The sequence below is a fragment of the Haemorhous mexicanus genome, chromosome 5 (assembly GCF_027477595.1).
Source record: "Haemorhous mexicanus isolate bHaeMex1 chromosome 5, bHaeMex1.pri, whole genome shotgun sequence".
Classification (NCBI taxonomy): domain Eukaryota; kingdom Metazoa; phylum Chordata; class Aves; order Passeriformes; family Fringillidae; genus Haemorhous; species Haemorhous mexicanus.
In genome coordinates, this window is record NC_082345.1 from 72,318,447 (window position 1) to 72,336,666 (window position 18,220).

The 18,220-nt window shown below is 44.3% G+C and overlaps 1 protein-coding gene across 2 annotated transcripts in view; it reads left to right on the top strand.

The window, feature by feature from the left end:
* The window catches only part of PRKCQ (protein kinase C theta), a 54,377-nt gene that overhangs the window by 16,760 nt on the left and 19,397 nt on the right, over positions 1-18,220 (top strand). For both annotated transcript variants that reach the window (XM_059847545.1, XM_059847546.1), the window contains exons 3-13: positions 813-938; positions 5,240-5,439; positions 6,648-6,708; positions 8,312-8,474; positions 9,119-9,150; positions 9,247-9,332; positions 10,395-10,524; positions 11,775-11,884; positions 12,018-12,135; positions 13,165-13,340; positions 16,342-16,515. In XM_059847545.1, coding sequence (XP_059703528.1) covers positions 821-938; positions 5,240-5,439; positions 6,648-6,708; positions 8,312-8,474; positions 9,119-9,150; positions 9,247-9,332; positions 10,395-10,524; positions 11,775-11,884; positions 12,018-12,135; positions 13,165-13,340; positions 16,342-16,515 — 1,368 coding nt within the window. In that variant the 5' untranslated portion in view covers positions 813-820. The remainder of the gene's footprint in view (positions 1-812; positions 939-5,239; positions 5,440-6,647; positions 6,709-8,311; positions 8,475-9,118; positions 9,151-9,246; positions 9,333-10,394; positions 10,525-11,774; positions 11,885-12,017; positions 12,136-13,164; positions 13,341-16,341; positions 16,516-18,220) is intronic.

The following is an 18,220-nucleotide window of genomic DNA, read 5'->3' on the forward strand; positions in this document are numbered from 1 at the left end:
GTTTTGGGCCCAGATGGTAAAATGATGGGCACTAGCTACAACAGTTAATAATTTCTGGTTTCACTAAATCTTCTCTCTGAAGGCTTTGAAAGACCTTGCAGAGAAAGTTTTGTAATGGTTCAGCCCAAAGGTTTTGTAGTGTTTCCTGGCACCTTGATTGTATTTGTTTCTGTTTTCAGCTGCTTAAAGTAAATCCTGAGGTGCTGTTTTTTCTGGTGGGGTATTTTGTTTCACTGTCTATACAGTGTGGTTCATATGAGCTGAACTTTCTCTTTATAGCTTCACTTGTGAATATGGTTCAGCACCCAGGAATGCTTGAGCTCCTTCCCATGCCATATATAAATAGTGCACAGTTATTTCACAGTTTCACATTCAGCTTGCAGGCTTCCAACAGTATTCCCAAACCCCTCTCTACTCCCATAGCATTCAGGCTCTTGATGTGACTCAACAAGAGTTACCAGTTACAGCAGAGGTTCACCCCAGGCCAAGCAAGCTCTGATTTGTGACTCCCGTGCATTGTCATCCTCGTTCCCGGCGGTCGGCGTGAAGTCAGCAGTGCTCAGGGCTGCTCCTGTGGGTTTTCCCAGCCCTGTGATGAGTTCAGCTCCGTGGTTAAGCCAAGAGCTGAGTTCCAGTACCTTGGGCACGTCCAGCAGTGCTGGCTCAGTCTGTGGAAGGAAGTCAGAGAGGCTCCAGCTGGATGGATAACTAGCGGTCGGCGTCCCGCTGCCCGACGGAGATAAGGGGCTGGTCAAAACCAGGGGAAGTTTTAGACTCTCTCCCAAGTGTTGCCTGTCTTTTGCTTGGCACAGGACTTGTCATGTCTCCCTTCCTGCGGATTGGTTTGTCCAACTATGACAGTGGCCCTTACCTGCCATCCCAGGGAGAGGTGATTAACCCCTACTGCGCCGTGATGGTTAAAGAAGCTGTGGAGTCAGGTGAGTGGGGAGGGGTTGAGTGTGGATGGGGGCTTCTATAGGTCATGTCTGTGCTTTTCTGTGTCACTTCCTATGTGTGGGTAACTAGAATGAGCCATAAAATAGGTTGGCTTGGAAGAGACCTCAAAGATCATCCATTTCCAACCCCACTTTGTAAAGATTTGTGAAGCCCTTTGTGTGTCCCGGCACAGTGCAAGTTTTGGTTTGGCATGGTCTGCAAGGCAATCTGACTTTAAGATGGTGCCAAACAAATCTGTATCTCCAATTTGAGGATATTATCAGCTGCATTACAAGCCCCAGCATGTGACAGAGCAGATGAGCTGAGCTGTATTTGGTTTCACCCTTCCAAGACCAGTTGTTGGTTTGTCAGTGGGACCCCAGACAGGTGAAATCTGAGTGAGCTAAAATATTCTGGTAGGGCCGTCTTTGTTAATCACATTTTTGGGGGAAACTGACAGATACAGCCACTTCCATAATTAAAAAAAAAAAAAAAAAAAGTACTCAAACAGCCCAGTGTCTGCAGAAATAGTTAATTTATCTGTGTGATTGCTGTGCTGTGTAAAAGGTTCGAAAATGAAACCTCCTGAGAAACTGTTTGGTGTGTCTGGATCTATGGATTGTTGCACATTTGTCCTGATTGAACAACACTGATAAGTCCTCCTTTAAAAAAAAAAAAATTATATATCTTATGCATGAAAATAATTCCACTAAAAGGATGAAAAGTTCTCCAGTTGTGCTTTTGAAGGATCATCAAGAGCAAGACCTTCAGTGTTAGGCAGTTACTTATATTGGCTGATATTTAGCTTAAATCTTTGATAAATTTCTAATTTGACTGCTGTGATTCTTTGAAAAATAAAATCCACACAGAAATCTCTATTTATTGAGAATCCCTATGACTGTAATCCCCAGAGGATGTTAAAGTAGTTTTAAAAAATTAGGATTTTGTAATAGTTCAGTATTTCACTGGGGTTCATTTTTTGTTTAAGAGTCAGCATTTATCACATTGAGCTTTGTCTTGCCTTAAATGATACTTCAAATAATAATGGAAGATTTGGTGAATAGTAAATTCAAAAGGAAAGAAAACACTGCATGACAAGATATCCCTAAGATCTCACTTTTATCCGAAAATGCATTCTGTTTTAGCTCTGTGCAGAGCTTGGCTGTTTGCTTTAATGAGGCTTTTGAAAGCCATAACTCAATTGAAATCTGTGTCAGTTCAAAAGTGAATAAATCAACTTGGTCAGAACAGTCCTATATTTATTTGTCTAACACAGAGCTGAAAGTGTTTTCTGGTATCCAACAAACACAAAAGTATTTTCTAAGGGATATAATTGTAATGCTCCTCAGAGTCAGTAATCATTATAATAATTATATTTATTTTAATTATTACTGTAATAATTATAATTTTATTATTATTATAATAAATCCTCTACCAACAAGTAGTACAAATTTGTGTTTGAGGGAACTTTTCTCCATTAATGAGGGTTGAGTGTAGGGAAGTGACTTTCTGCTATTAGGAGATTTCTGTTTGCTGGGATGAAATTTCATCTGGTGGGACAGCCAGGGGAACTCATCTCATCAGTGAACCTCCTGGGGCTGATTCACCTCACCCTCCTCTCCTGGAGGGGGCTGAAGCACCTGTGGGAGGTGTTAATCTGCTGGAGGATGTTTAAATGTGTGGATGGACAACTTTACCTTAAGGGCACTGAGGAAAGTGAGGCCACCACAGAATCCATCCACCCTTTAATTCCCAGGTACTGATGTGTGAGCAATCCCAGCCTGAGGAACACATCCATGATGAGTGTGGTGAATCACACCCTGGAAAAGCTCTCCCCTGACCAGACAGACCACTCAGAGGTCTCTGTCTGACGTGCAGGGAGCTGAGCCTGACTCCAAATTCCAGGAATGCTCTCCGTCACCATCCCAAGGAGCTGTCATGCTCTAACAGGCTTCAAGAAGGCAAAAGGTCTCCAGACAACCATTAACTAAATATATTTGAGGTAGAATCACGGAATCATTAAGATTGGGAAAGACTTCCAAAGAGGTCAAGTCCAGCTGTTAATCCACCGCTAAACTGTGTCTTATCCCTGCTTCATGATCATTTTTATTTTGGTCATAATTTGCTCTCCAGCTCCCTGGTTTAACAAAGCAATTGCTACTCCATTGTAATGACTTAAAATACATACATATATACATATATATATATATATATATATATATATATATATATATATATATATATATATATATATATACACACACCTGATATACAAATTTTGGCTAAAATTTTGGCTTGACCAAGGAGTAGGAGTGGACCAGCTGCACAGCTGATGAGAGATGCAAATCATCCTGGCCTTGTGCACTGATACTTGGCCACGAAGAAGTTTTTCAGAGCAGAAATGACTGCTGAGCAGGGCAGGACATGCCTACGTGTTCAAGGTTGGACAGGACTTGGAGCAACCTGGTCTAGTGGAAGTTGTCCCTGCCCATGGCAGGGGGATGGAACTGGATGGTTTTTAAAGGTCCCTTCCAACCTAAACCATTCTGTGGTTCTATGTTTAGCACTGGCAAAGTGTGGGGCTTTTTGGTTTTGTTTTTGTTTGGTTGGTTGGCTGGGTTTTTGCAAACAGAACAGTGATAGATGATAAAAGTGTTTCCAAAATCAGGGAGTTTGACTTTGGGCTCATGCCAAAGGCTGTCCCTTGTCAACCAGCCATAATGAAAAGGTCATTGGTCCCCAGGGATCTGGGGGTGTTGAACATCCTCTGTGGACACAGGGATGTCACAACAAGACCACAGTGAAGAATTTCAGAAGTTCTGGATAAATCTTGGGCAGCCTTTTACATTTTTTCACTTGCTTATTTTGTAAAAGGAACCCTGTCACATTATAATGCAATCTGGAAAAAAAAAAAACAAAACAAAAAAACCAACAACCAAAGAAAACCTGAAAAACAAACCACACTTCCATATAGTTGGAGGTGTTCCAGCAATTTATAACTGATGACAAAATATTTCAGAAATTATATGTGCCTCTGAGATATAAAAAGAGTCTGCCCTTTAAAAGTGGCTTCTGTCTTCACAAGCCACCTGGCCGGGTGCCATTTTGCCACCTGCCTTGGTGACATTTGCTTCATGAAGGCACCTGCTCTGTGTTTGAACTCAGCAAATCCTCCAGGAAAAGCTCTCCCAGCCACAGTAGAAGCTGCTCCCCAGGAAAGACAGTTGCAATTTCATTTTTCAGGAGCCTGGGGTTAGATTAATCCCTGGCAGAATTCCACAGCCGTCAGCAGGACGCACCAGGGGTGACTGTCTGATCCCGTATATTGGGCAGTTCATTCACATTCCAGGGCTTGTTTATTTAAGCCTGGTGTCCTGGAGTGCAACACAAATGAAAGCACTTGTTTTGCAAGTGCTGTGTTTCACATCTGTGGCTTTTTCACTGATGCAGCAAAGAAATGATGGTCCTTTACTGAGATTTCTGTTTTCCGGGATGCTGGAAAGTTTATGTCTCATTTTTGTCTTGGATTTTTTGTGGAGTAGTCCTCTAATTTAGGGAAAAATTTTCATCAGCACGTGTTATCTTCCAGCTGCATGTACTTTTCCATCTGGGATTATTGGAAATAGCAGCAGGGCCTTTAGACAGGGGTCACAGTTCTGCTGCTTTTTTTCTCTTATTCCTTCAGCTTCAGCATTTGATGGGTTGAACATTTACAAAGGGTAAGTGTGATATAGAATTTACCTTGAGTAAGCATCCAAGACTTTTACAGGGCTATATGAAGTAAAACTAGTTCTGTGAGATAAATAAATCTGGCTGAGATTCTTTTCAGAGAGACCCAGTTACAGAGAAACCTCTGCAAACCTCAGAGATACCCATTTTTTTACCCATCACCACATTAAGATGCTGTGAAGGAAGAGGAATTAATGCATTAGGGAAAGTTTGTTTCATTGAAAACTCTACATCCCTGTGGGACAGTTACAGGTCTGCAAGACAGTTCATGTTTTAACATCCCTTAGTTGGCTACTTGGCTGGACATTAATCCCAAAGTGCCCCCAGCTTTTGGGGGTTTGAAGCAAACCTGTCTCATTTTGTAGTTTCTTGGGACAGATGATAAACAAGGTAGTTGTGTGGGATGGGATTCACCTGATTAGAAATGGGTATTTATGGTGCTGAAGTCAGCATGAGAGAACTCCTCAGCAGAATTTGGAGTCAAGGGTGAAAATTACCTTTTTTAGGGTAGATGTCTGTATTTGGTCTCATGAACTGCCCTCACTGCATGGATTTGTGTTTTCTCTCTCAACAGAGAATGGCCAGGTGTATGTGCAGAAGAAGCCCACCATGTACCCACCCTGGAACAGCACTTTTGATGCCCACATCAACAATGGCCGGGTCATGCACATCGTGGTCAAGGACAAAAGTGCTGAAATGGTCTCAGAGACCACAGTGGAGCTGAAGGTGCTGGCAGAGAGGTGCAAAAAGAGCAATGGGAAGACAGAGATATGGGTGAGCATCACTCCCTTCTCCTGCAGGATGTGCTGGGGAGCTGCTGCAGGGTAAGGGGAGGTGTCCTTGTGTCCGTGCCAGGCTGTGGCTGTCACCAGCAGCACAGTGGGGACTGGCTGGAATAATGTTTTGAGACTACTTAGGTGTGACTTGAGGGAGAGACCTGTCAGAAGAGAAGAGCTTGGCACTTTTATTTTAATTGAAACCTGTCCTGTGCTAGTGAGGATCCTGCTTCAGGTGAGCTGTGCCCACGTATTAATCTTTGCTGAGGAAACCCACTGGGAACAAATGTTAGTATGACTGGCTGAACATGAGTTATTTTATGTTCTCTGGGGAAACAGCTTTAAAAATTTTATCTGATATCAAGTAGCTGATTCACGGCTGCCTGAGTTCAGAGTTATGTCAGAGCAACTCCTTAAAAATCACTGAAGTTCTGGTGGTGTAAATTTGAACAGGCTTCACAAGAATGCTGAATGTAAGGTTGTGTTCCCTGCTAGTCCAAGCAAGAAAGATCCTGGCAGAAATCTTTAAAATCCAGCTTATACATAGTCCAGTGGATTGAGATTTCCAAAACACTTATGGATGATGAGTCAGGTAGGTGGGAATTGCCAAGTCCAGAGGGGAGGCCCTAAAAAATGCCTGAATCACACAGAATGACTGGATTGGAAGAGACCTTCAAAATCGAGTCCAACCCAGCCCAACACCTCAACTAGACCATAGCACCACAATAATGAGCTTGTAGCATCCCTCAGGTTGACTGTAAAGAAGTTAGACTTGCAGAACTGAGTGCCTAAAAGATTTCAGCATCACCTGTCTGAAGCTGGCTGGGTTTTTTGAACTGCTTCCACTTTCCCCTTGCAGGATCCATTGGGAACAGGTTTTTTCTGTAGGTAGTGTTGGTCCTAATTTGGTGTCTAAAAAACTACCTACCTCTACAGGCAGGTGGATCTGTGGTTTAATCTCATTCATCTCTCCTATCATGCTGCTCTGGGTGTTTGATATGTGATCAACACTCCTCTCTCTGTAGTTGCTCCTACCCTACCTTGTTGCCTCACATGGGTATGAGCAACCTGAAAATTAGCATTCATTGCTATTCATCAGTTCCCACTGGGAAAAGGAGATAGCTTGAAAGTCATCTGAAAAGATTTTCCCTTCTCTGAATGACTGTTTAATGGACTTTTTTCTTGTTTTTCACTTATCTCAACCAGCTCGAACTGAAGCCTCAAGGGCGAATGCTGATGAATGCAAGATACTTCCTGGAAATAAGTGGCAAGTGATTCTGTTTGTTAATTTATAGCTGTGATTTCTGGGCTGTGGGGCAGACATGGTGTCTTCACTAAAAGCAGTGCCTATGTTATTACTGACTGATCCATAACAACAAACATTAACTGCTTGAAACAAAAACTCCAGAAAAGTGATTTTTGTTGTGTGGTGACTATTCTTCTGTGATTTGCAAGGCAGATTTTTTGGCTGGTTTTACCACTAAATGGCAGTTATTCCCATTATGCTAAACAAGACAGAACAGATACATAAGGAGGCTGCTCCCTCTGAAATAATTCTGCTTTATGTACTGCAAGAAAATCATGGAGGGGTTGGAGCATGTCCAGAGAAGGAAATGGAGCTGAGGAAGGGTCTGGAGCACCAGGAGTGGCTGAGGGAGCTGGAAAGGGGCTCAGCCTGGAGAAAAGGAGGCTCAGGAGGGACCTTGTGGCTCTGCACAGCTCCCTTCCAGGAGGGGACAGCCAGGGGGGTCAGCTGTGCTGCCAGGGAACAGGGACAGGAGGAGAGGGAATGGCCTCAGGAAACAGCCTCAGGTTGGCTATTAGGGAAAATTTTTTGTAGAAAGGGCTGCATTCTGCTTTGTTGGAGGAAATAGGTTTAATTCAAATGCTTGGTCTTATTCTCCCATCTTTGTTGCCAGAATTCTCATATCCTCAGGTGTGGGATGTAGCTGTGAGGTGCAGATACCTGGAAGGTTCTTCCATTTATAGAAACAGAGAAGCAGCCATGGCCATGCTGATATTTTCTTAACCATCCCTACCTTTAATGTAGACTGAACTTCTGTTTGTGTATTAAAAGGTGTTAGGGAGGCCAAAGAAGAGAAAATGCAAGTTGTGCTTCTATAACAAATATCAAGATCAGCATCAGATCACACAGGGAACCAGTTCCTACAGGTTACCTGAGTGACTCACTGTGCAGTGCAGGAGTGAAACTAAACAGAGATTGATTTTCTCTGTGAATATCAGATTTGTAGGCAGAAGCACATGTAGAAGAGCACGTGAAGTCAGAATTGGTTTGTTTGCTGTCCCAAAAAGCTTAAATAACTGTGAGTAACAGCATGGGCACAGCAAACAGCAAGGCAAGTGCTTTGGCATGGAAAAATAACAAGAATATCCTAGGACATAAATATGTGCTTACTGACACTTGTATATGCACACAGAAAGGATTCTGTTAAGTACCCATAAATATATATACACACACACATACATGTGTGTTTGTGTCCATATATCAGTAATTATTAATTTTTATGTAATTTCATCCTTTTTAGGATGGGCTTCTTCAATGCCATACAAAGTCAGAATTTTATGTTTAAATTACCTGTCCTTGGGAATTTTTGTTCTAGGTTTCAAGAGCAATGTCATGAATAGTCAAGAGAGCTCAGTGTCCCAAGTCTAAAGTCATTTTAGTGTAGGAATGGTGGATAAAAACCATCCAAGTGAGTCTTTTGTGGGTTTCATTAAATGCTATTTCTTTGAGTATTCATTACCATGAGTAAATCATCAGCTTCAGTCACGTAGTATTTGAGCAACTGCATTTTCTGATGCACCTGAGCAGGACAGGGTACACTTAAATACCTTTCCTCTCCTCCCAGATGCAAAGGACCTGGCTGACTGTGAGACTGAAAGCTTCTTCTCCTTGCACCAGCGCAGGGGAGCCATCAAACAGGCCAAAATCCACAACGTCAAGTGCCACGAGTTCACAGCCACCTTCTTTCCACAGCCCACCTTCTGCTCTGTGTGCCACGAGTTTGTATGGTAAATGGAGAAGGATCTGGGCTTCTTCTTCTTCTTTTAACCCCAGGAGCCAGTTCTGGTGTCACTGTGGCACTTGGGAACGTGGTTTAGTGTTGGACATGGAAATGGGCAACATTTGGGCAACATGGGTGAGATCTGGATTAATGGTTGGGCTGAATGATTTTTTAGGTCTTTTCTGGATGATTTTAAAGGTCTTTTCCAACCTAAAACACTCCATGATTCCCTGTTAAATATCTGTGCTCCTCCTGTAAGACCCTTGGCATCTTATGTGTAGAGTTATTGCATCACTTTAAGGATGTGGTTTGCAGTTCTAATTCCAACTGTGAAAAATTCCCCTCACTTTTTAGTTTATTTTTTACAAATATTTTTTGGTTTGGTGAAATGCACAGGCATTTCTCATTGGTCCAGTTTGCTGTTGGGATATCATGAAATTCAGGATGTGAATGTGGCCTGAAAAGGCTGTGAGAACCATAGAGAATCACTCCACCATTAGATTAAATGAGGATAATGAAATTAAATAATCCCTACAAAGAGTGATAAAAAGCAAAGCAATTTTGTTCTCCTTCTTTGATAATTATTGCTCTCCTTTCTTCTACTGAGGCTTTCAGACAACTCAGGATTAACCACTGCTCTGTTCATTTCAGGGGTCTGAATAAACAAGGCTATCAATGCAGACGTAAGAAACTTTCTTTTGTTTTCTTATTGTGATTATTTACTTAATCTTTTCTTAAGAAATTTCTTTATTAAAACCATGACACCCTTGCTGTTGCAGAATGTAATGCTGCCATTCATAAGAAGTGCATTGACAAAGTAATAGCCAAGTGTACAGGATCAGCAATCAATAGCAGAGAAACAATGGTAGGTTGTATTACTATTATTATTATTGTTGTTGTTGTTGTTGTTTTGTTTTGTTTTGTTTTATTTTATTTTATTTTATTTTATTTTTCTGATTCCCTTTAAAATATCTTGAGTGTCATTCAGATCTCTCCTACACCACTGCAAAGCAGCTTCTGATGAAGCAAAAGGACCTACTGAGCTAAGGACTCTGTAATCTGATCTGTGCCCTTTGTTTTTTATGTTCCCAGTGATTTCATTACCTCCTACTTAAGATTTACTCAAATGCAGCTGCAGAATAAGCAGTTGCTGTATCAGAACTAACATTTTTCTAATGCATAAAGTATAACTCAGAGGGAAGTCATGGACATGAGGTGGAGATTTCCTGGAGAAAACTCTTCATTATCCAATGTTACACTGGACATGAGGCTGAATTTTCAGATTTGTGCCAGAACAAGTCTGTGCTTGTGTTATCTGAAACAGTCAGTGGGAGATCTGATCTCTCCACTGTTATTTGCTTTATTTTTCTCATGTTCATTTATTCTAAAATTTTCTTTTTGGTAGGCAAAAACAGATCTTAAACTCCTGAGAGGACTATTCCCTTTACCTTGTGTCCTACATCTCTACAATTTTTATAGATGAGATTGCTCTCCCTTCTCTTCTGACACCTCCAGGGTAGATGTAACCAACTTTGTCATCACCTTTCATACTAAAAGAATTACAGCAGGCTCTTCCAAGGAGTGTTTCATGACAACATATGTAGGCATCCATTGCAGAATGAGGTGAATGATTTTTAAAAGAACCAGTGTTTTCCCACTGAGCATTAGGGGAGCCTGGGTATGTTAATGAGGCACAAGCTGTCCTTTGGTCAAGGCCAGGGATGAAATGACCCAATTCCCTCTGAATTGCAGTCACTATGTATCAAAATTTGGGTTTGTGTGCCTGATAAACAATTTCTGCTTGGCAGTCATACCCAAGGATAAAAGAGCAGTATTGAAACCAGCTTCTGTGGTACACGTTTGATTTTCCACACGGAGCTGAGGTGGAAATGAGGAGTGGATTTTCAGCTAGGCTTTTGTCTTGCAGTTCCACAAGGAGAGGTTCAAGATCGACATGCCCCACCGCTTCAAAGTGTACAACTACAAGAGCCCCACCTTCTGTGAGCACTGTGGCACCCTCCTCTGGGGCCTGGCACGGCAGGGGCTGAAGTGTGACGGTGAGTCCCTGGCCCAGGTGGCACCAGCTGAGCATGGGAGGGGTCGTTGTCTTTGGAGGGTGGCAGTCTGGAAATCCAAATCTCATTTATTGCCCTTCTCTGCAAAAGCAGTATGAGGTGGCACCCAGGAGGGTTTCTGTGGTTGAGATGACCCCTGAGGTATTAAAAGTCTTTTTTCTCAGCCCCACGACCTAAGAAGAAGTCGAGATTCCTCGGCTCTGCATTTCAAGGTTGTTTATTTTCTCTTATCTGTTCCATTCTTTCTCTGCCCTGCTGAGATCTGCCCAGCAGGTCGGGTTGTGGCACAGTCCCTGCCCTTGGGCTGGTGTTGGCTTTTATACTAAGAACTACGTGTGCTTTATTTACAATCATTTCCCAATACCTGTCACCTGTGTTAGACAGTCTGTCTCTGCTCTAAACCAGTCCAAAAGTGCCACCATCACCCAGAAGATGGAGGACAAGAAGAAGAAGGACAGAACAGGCCCAGATTCCTCCATCTTGCCTCTTGAACCCCCATTCTAAATCCCCAAAATTCTACTTTTTCACCCTGTGACAAATTCACTGTCATTCTACTCAAACTCTTGTGGCTTGTAACTCCTCACACAAAGTTGGGAATTGTTTCCACAGGTTAAAATCAAAGGCACAGGTGGTTTTGACTCTGTGCCAAGGTCTCTGAGCCCCCTGCCAGGGTCTGGAATAACCGAAGGCAGCCTGAGGAGTGTCCTGGGTCTCAACAGCACCCAGGAGGGTGAAGGAGTGGTCTACAGGACTGTCCTTCAAGGAGGATCTTCCTTCAAGAATGAGGACAACTGTCCATGTGATGAGACATATTTGATCCAGAAGGATGATGAATTTCTTCCCAAAGGGACAAAGAACATCACAGTGACATTGTTCTTCTCCCCAAATCACCCCCACTATGAACTTGCAAGCTCAATTTCCGCTGTCAGACCCAAGACATTTCACTGTCTTCATAATTCCAAACCAATGGGAGGATCCTCCTCTGTGATTACAGTTCATGTCTGAGAAAATGCCTTGTAGTTTTAGTAACCTGTATCTGCAGAGGCTGATGGGTGTGGAAATGCAACCTCTGCCCAGAAGAAAATACAAAAATAGTCTCCATAGGGAACCAAAAAACTAGCTGAGTTCTCAAGAACTCTTTGGGTGGCTGATCTCTGTCCCTGGCCAACACTTGCTCCTGCCCAACCCTTTACAGCCTTCATTGTCCTGACAGCTCGTGTTCTCTCTTTCAGCATGTGGCATGAACGTCCACCACAAGTGCCAGGCAAAAGTAGCTAATCTTTGTGGAGTGAACCAAAAACTGATGGCTGAAGCTCTGGCAATGATAGAGAGCACTCAGCAGGTAAATAGTACAAGCATTTTTAGATGCTCTTCTAGATTTTGGCTTTTGTGAGTCACACTCAAGAAGTCATGGTGCTGTTCATAAGCTTGGCACGTGATTTTGGCTCAAAAATTTGCTGGTTTCTGTGCCCCAGGCTCGCTGCCAGCGCGACAGTGAACAGATCTCCAGGGATGGACCTCTGGAAATTGGCTTCCCTGTTCCTGTGAAGGATGTGACACCACTTCAGGCCTTGCCAGCATCAGGAAAAAAAGGTAATTCCTCCTGGTGATACAGGGGAGAGCTTTGTTGATGTTTGGTTGGTACCTGGGGAGTTGGAGGTGACACGAGTGGGGAATTTATTGCCAAGCTCTAAACAGGATATTTGGAATCCTTCTGATCACCATGGCCAATTTTCTTTCTGATTTCATATTTTTGGGTGGAGGTTGAATTCCAGTAGCTTTGAAAACCACTGATAGACCTCACTTCACTCACTAGGAGCTGATCTAGGTATCACAGCCCTCTGTGGTACAAGAGCAGATGTTTGGGAGGGTAAATGAGAGACTGTGCCCTTTGGACCCCAAGGATAAATAAATGATGTCCCCATCTGTGTTTATTTGTGTTCTGTTCTACAAGTAGAACTGGCTGTGCTGATGTGAAACAGCAAAGCCTCAGGTGGTTTCACATCTGTTTCACATGTGGGTCAGTTTTTCTGCTGAGTAGTGTTCAGCATTTTAGAGCAGTTGCAGCAACAGGATAAATCCAGTGAGGGACAAAATCTCTTACAAGTTCTTGTAAATCCAGGTTAATGGAGTATTGAAAAAACTCAGAGTGATTCCTCTCCAGGCTGGCTGGAATGGTTCATCTGGAATGCTTCAGATCCAGAGCAGGAGCACAGTATGAAAATGCCATCCCACCTTTTCACCTAGATTTGCTTAGGGTTTTGAAAATACCTTGGAAAATGAAGCTGCATCATAATGGCAAGCAGCAAGAAGGACTGGAGAAGACAGGTGGCCAGAAATTAAGGATTTGGTGCCATAAAACAGAAAGACAGATGAAGGAGTTTGTAAAGTAGTTTGTAAATTTGAAAAAAGCAACTCAAGAAGATGCAGTTTCCACTGGAGTAAAGTTTCCTCTGGAGAGAAAGCAGTGTGGGAGCAGAGCCAATCTACTCAGAGATGGCCACCACACTTCCAATTGTCTAAAATACCCTTTTAAACCTCTAAGCAGAATACCTGTGAGTGTTCTGGGGATTTTCTGCTCATGTCCAGGGGTTTATTTGAATGCTTTGATGTGTGTTGCAGAGCCACAAGGCATCTCCTGGGAGACTCCAGTGGAGGGCACAGTGAAAGGGGAGTCTCTCATAGAGTCAGACTTGGGAGAACAGTCCCAGGAACAGCAGGAGCACCAAGTGCAGTTAAAACTGACCATTGAAGATTTTGTCCTGCACAAGATGCTGGGGAAGGGCAGTTTTGGCAAGGTAAGCAGTGGGACTGGGACACCACTGTGTGCATTTGCATGTTGCTTTGTGTGGCTCTAAATAGCATCTGGTTTGAAGGGACACTTAGGGAAAAACATGGAATGGAATCATTTGGTTGGAATGAAGGGAATCATTTAGGTTGGAAAAGACCTCCAAGGTTAACTGCTAACCTAGCACTGCCAAGTCCACCACTAACTGTGTCCCCAAGGGCTACATCCAAGTGTTTTTTGATCACTTTCAGAGATGGTAACTCCACCACTTCCTTGGGCAGCCCCTTCCAATGTCTGATCAGTGAAGAAATTTTTTCTAATATCCCATCTCAACCTCCCCTGGAACAACTTGAGGCAGGTCCCTCTTGTCCTGTCCCTGTTCCCTGGGATCAGGGCCTGACCCCCTCAGCTGTCCCCTCCAGTCAGGAGTTGTGCAGAGCCACAAGGTCCCCCCTTAGCCTCCTTTTCTCCAGGCTTAGCCCCTTCCCAGCTCCCTCAGCCCTTTCTATGCTCCAGACCCTTCCCCAGCTCCATTCCCTTCTCTGGACACCCTCCAGCTCCTCAGTGTCTTCCTTGTAGTGATGGACCCAGAGCTGAATACAGGATTTGAGGTGTGGCCTCACCAGTGCCCAGTACAGGTCACTGCCCTGGTCCTGCTGCCACACGATGGATAAATCTCAAGTCTTCAAAGAATCCTTGCTCTGGCATGGCTGAATCCTGAACTCCATCTTCTCCTTGCCTTGTCCTTCTCCCTGCCCCCTTAGTTGCTCCCTCATGACAGGACAGGAATGCCCCAGGTAGAGTTTCAACTTCCCCTTCTGTGCAGGTTGATGGATCCAGGATGTCCCCAGAGAGCTGGTGGGAAAGGTCTCTGTGCTCTCCCTCTTCACAGGGAGGTGGAAGCATGAGCTGAGAAGCTGAGTGTGGATCAGCTCTGCTCTCCAGAGCAGCAGGTCCCAGCTGGGAGCAGTAACTGCTCTTTCCAGCTCTGATCTGTGCTGGAGCCCAAAGCAAATTTTGCAGCAGCCAAGAATTTGTGCTTTTGAAACAAGAACCACCTGTTTTCAATGGATTCATTAATCCTGGTGAATTGTGGGTTGTTCTTCCCCATTGCAGATATCCCCTGGGAGGGGACTCGTTACTCAGTGCCAGCACAAAGCTGAGAGAAGCAATTTCAGAGGGACTCCCCATTGTGTTTTCACAGCCAGTAGGGAGAAGGAGTATGGATCACATTGCCCATATCCCGCATCTTTCCAAGGGGGAAACTGTGCCTTGACAAAGGGCTGCTTTTTGCCTGCTAAATGATCTGGAGAAATTGCTACAACCAGTTCCTCAACTGGTGAAATACTTCCTGTGCTGGCCTTTCATACTAGAAAGTAATAAACTCATAGAATGGTTTGGGTTGAAAGGGGCCTTAAAGACCATCTATTTCCAACTCAATGGACAGGGAAATTTTCCACTAGAAAGTGTTGTGTCTACTTGTCATGTCCACAGTTTGCATGGGAACCAGAGCTGAGGCATCTCACAGCTAAACCTGAGTGTCCCAAACCAGCATTCCAGACTAACCTAAAATCAAGAGCATGGATATAATAGAAACATTTTTATTGGAAGGAAAGGATCTCTGGAGGTCTTCTTATCTAAACCCTTCCTCAAGAAAGGTCTCGTGAGATGAGGTTGTTCAGGTGTTCATCTACTCAAGTCCTGAATGCCTCCATTGAAGCACATTCTGTACCTTGTTGTAGCCCTCGTGCTGACATGGACTCTTCAAGCTTCTGCATCTCTCTGAAGTGCACAGTGTGGGTGTGGAGAGGATGGGCCATTTCATGCCTTTTTGCAACAAAAACTCACCCACGAGTTTCCTGTGCTGGTGTCGCTCCTGGTGCCCTCATTTGCTTGGAGAGAGATTCACTTCCCCATAGAGGGGACAGGGTGTGCACATCTCAGTGCCTGAGGGGTCCCTCTAGCCCTGTGTGGTCCTGGGAGGCTGAGGGACAGATCCATGAGGATATCTCCCACCACCACCTCTGGATGTGGTCTGGCATTGCCTCCCTGCTCCTTGGAAGCCACAGCCCAGGTCACAAATGCAGCACATTCATTCCCCAGGAGAGCAGTGCCCAGCACAAACATGAGGGTAAAAAGGGTGCCTGCAGCATCAGCACTGTGAGCATTTCTGGTCATTCAGTGCAGAGACAGAGGGAGGCTCTAGGCTCTACTCTCTGTCTGGTGCTACAAAGTGAAATGCAGCAGTAGCCAAAAGGGTAAATAAAACTTTTGTCAGGGCTAAAACGTGTCTGAGCTTACTCAGTAAATAGTGTCTGGCAGAGAACTTCAAAGACCTCTTTGATGAATCTTACACATTTATTCAGTCTATAGGAACAGGGTCAGCAGGCTGTTAGTGTGAAGATCAGGGCTGTCACTGCCTTCCAGGAGAGACTTCTTTGCTCTGTGGTCTCTAGAAAACCCTTCTCTGCTGTTCTGGGTTTCATTTTCCCTGCCTATAAAAATAGACAGAGATTGTAACTCCTCTGGGAGGTGTTTTCCTATTCTCAGAGAAGAACTCCTGCAAAAGCACGGGGGACCCAGCCTGTGTGCTCAGACCTGAAAACTCAAAGGAAGGAGAGAAAGATATCTGATATAAAACCAGTCCAACTACTGGTGGACATCATTTTCCACCTGCTGAAGATCTGGTGCAGGGTATTTGCATTTCAAATGCTGACAAAGCAAAATTCTGTGTTTTATTATTTGAAATCAGAAAACAGGAAATGTATCTGAGGAGCATTTGCATGAGGATGGTTTCTGTTATCAGAGGTGTTTGGCTCTCTGGCATGTCCTGTCCCTCCATCCTGCTCCTCTAATTGCCAAGAACTTCACATCCTTCTCCAGGGCTCAACTTCATAAAACTATTCTGGGTGTGGGGAGCAAACTCAAAGTCCTTAATAAAACTATTCTGGGTGTGGGGAGCAAACTCAAAGTCCTTAATCCCTCTTTCTGAGCAGCTGTTTCCATTTCAGGTGTTCCTGGCAGAGTTGAAGAGCACAGACCAGTACTTTGCTGTGAAAGCCCTGAAGAAGGACGTGGTGCTGATGGATGACGACGTTGAGTGCACGATGGTGGAGAAGAGAGTCCTCTCCTTGGCTTGGGAGCACCCATTCCTCACTCATGTCTTCTGCACGTTCCAGACCAAGGTAAGACAAGCATCTGCCACCTTCTTCCACAGGCTGAGAATGCTTTACTGAAATACAGATGCTTGGTGAAGGGCTTCAGCCTGCTGGGGTCTACCTGGGACATGAAGTGGTGCTCAGGAAAGGGATCTTCAGATTAAGCACTGGGGAAACAGCTCAAGAAATTTAATCTACTTTCCCCACATCAGTCTGGGGCTGGGATGATGTATTTGAGGATTATGGCATCCAAGAGTCATTGAGGTAAAACCTGCTGTTAAAATCTGCATCCTGGTACCCTGGGCCAAGGATGTGCCAAGGCCACACCCACAGCCAGGGTAAGGATGTGCTCACACTGACGTGTTATCTGAATCTCTTGGCCCATGGAGCATTGTGCTGCAGCTAGCCTGGATCAAAGCCAACTCAAGAAACCCATGTTTTGGAGGATAAACATGCTGTCATTCACTTCTCTGCCCCAGTTGCTGTTAAATGGTAGCAGACACTGGTGGTTCTGCAGTTCAGAGCTCCTGAAGTCTCACTTGTGACTCCAAACCAAAACTGAAGTGACATTTAAGTAATACACATATTTTCATGGTCCTACATACCAACAACTGCTCAGCTTCCCAGAGCCACAACCAATAGCCTTAACACCAAAGCACACACAAGAAAGAAAAAGAGAGAAAGAAACCATGGAAGTTTTAGAGTTTGTCTTCTCTGTCCAACCTACTCAAACCATTCCTGAGAGATGGCTGATAACTCTTATCTCAAATTCAGAGCAGCACTGTCTCATGGCTGCTTGTTCAGGGTTTTGTTTGGATGCTCCCAGTCCCTGCTCAGCCCCAGGGTTTGGTGGCACAAGGCACTGCTCAGTGTAAGGTGAGGACCTGCCCAGTGGGAGGTTCTTCTGCTGGGTCAGGAGAAACAAATACAACCTCTGTGGTACATCCCAGTCATCTGTGGGATGTGACACCTGTTTAAAGACAGGTTAAATTTACAACAGGCAACATCTGGGAACTGCTGTAGGTGATGTGACACTGAGCCCAGGCATTTGTGTTTAACCTCTTTGGGATTGACAGTGGGGATAATGTGTGCTGGGAATGAATCCTTGACTGGCAAGGAAAGGAATTAACTCCCTACTTGAGGAGAGCTGGTTCTCAGAGGAAAATATAAATGGCACAACTCCAAAAGCAAAGAAGATCAAGATTTAATTGAAGAGAAAAAACATTCACAACAGTCACAGCTCTATGAGGGAGTTTTACTCCGGGGAATCCTGTCTGTTTCTCCAGAGGGATGCTGACTGAAGCCAGCAGCAGAACCATGTTGTCTGTGCTCCAGCCTGGTCTGGGAGCCGTAGGTCAGGGTCAGGAAGGTACAGCAGGGACAGTCTGCAGCCCTGGGTTCAGGCAGTGCAGGCATGCAAGTGTCCCCTTCCTTCATGAGACCTCAGGAAAAAGAGGAGAGACCAAATGGAGTTGTGTCAGGATCCAGGCAGGATTTACTGACTGTTTAGGGGGTGCTTCCAGCCCCTGAAAGGAAAACCTGAAGGATGGAAAAGCAATGAAGGATGGAAAAGCAATGAGTGCCTGAAAAATTCACGGGTGCCAGGCTCAAAAAGCCAGATGATTTTTTTTCAACACCTCAGGGCAGCAGCACAGAATTGCCCTGCTGTCATGGAGAAAGAATCCCCATCCATCTCATCCCAAGCCATCACTGCCTCTTTACAGCTGTGTGA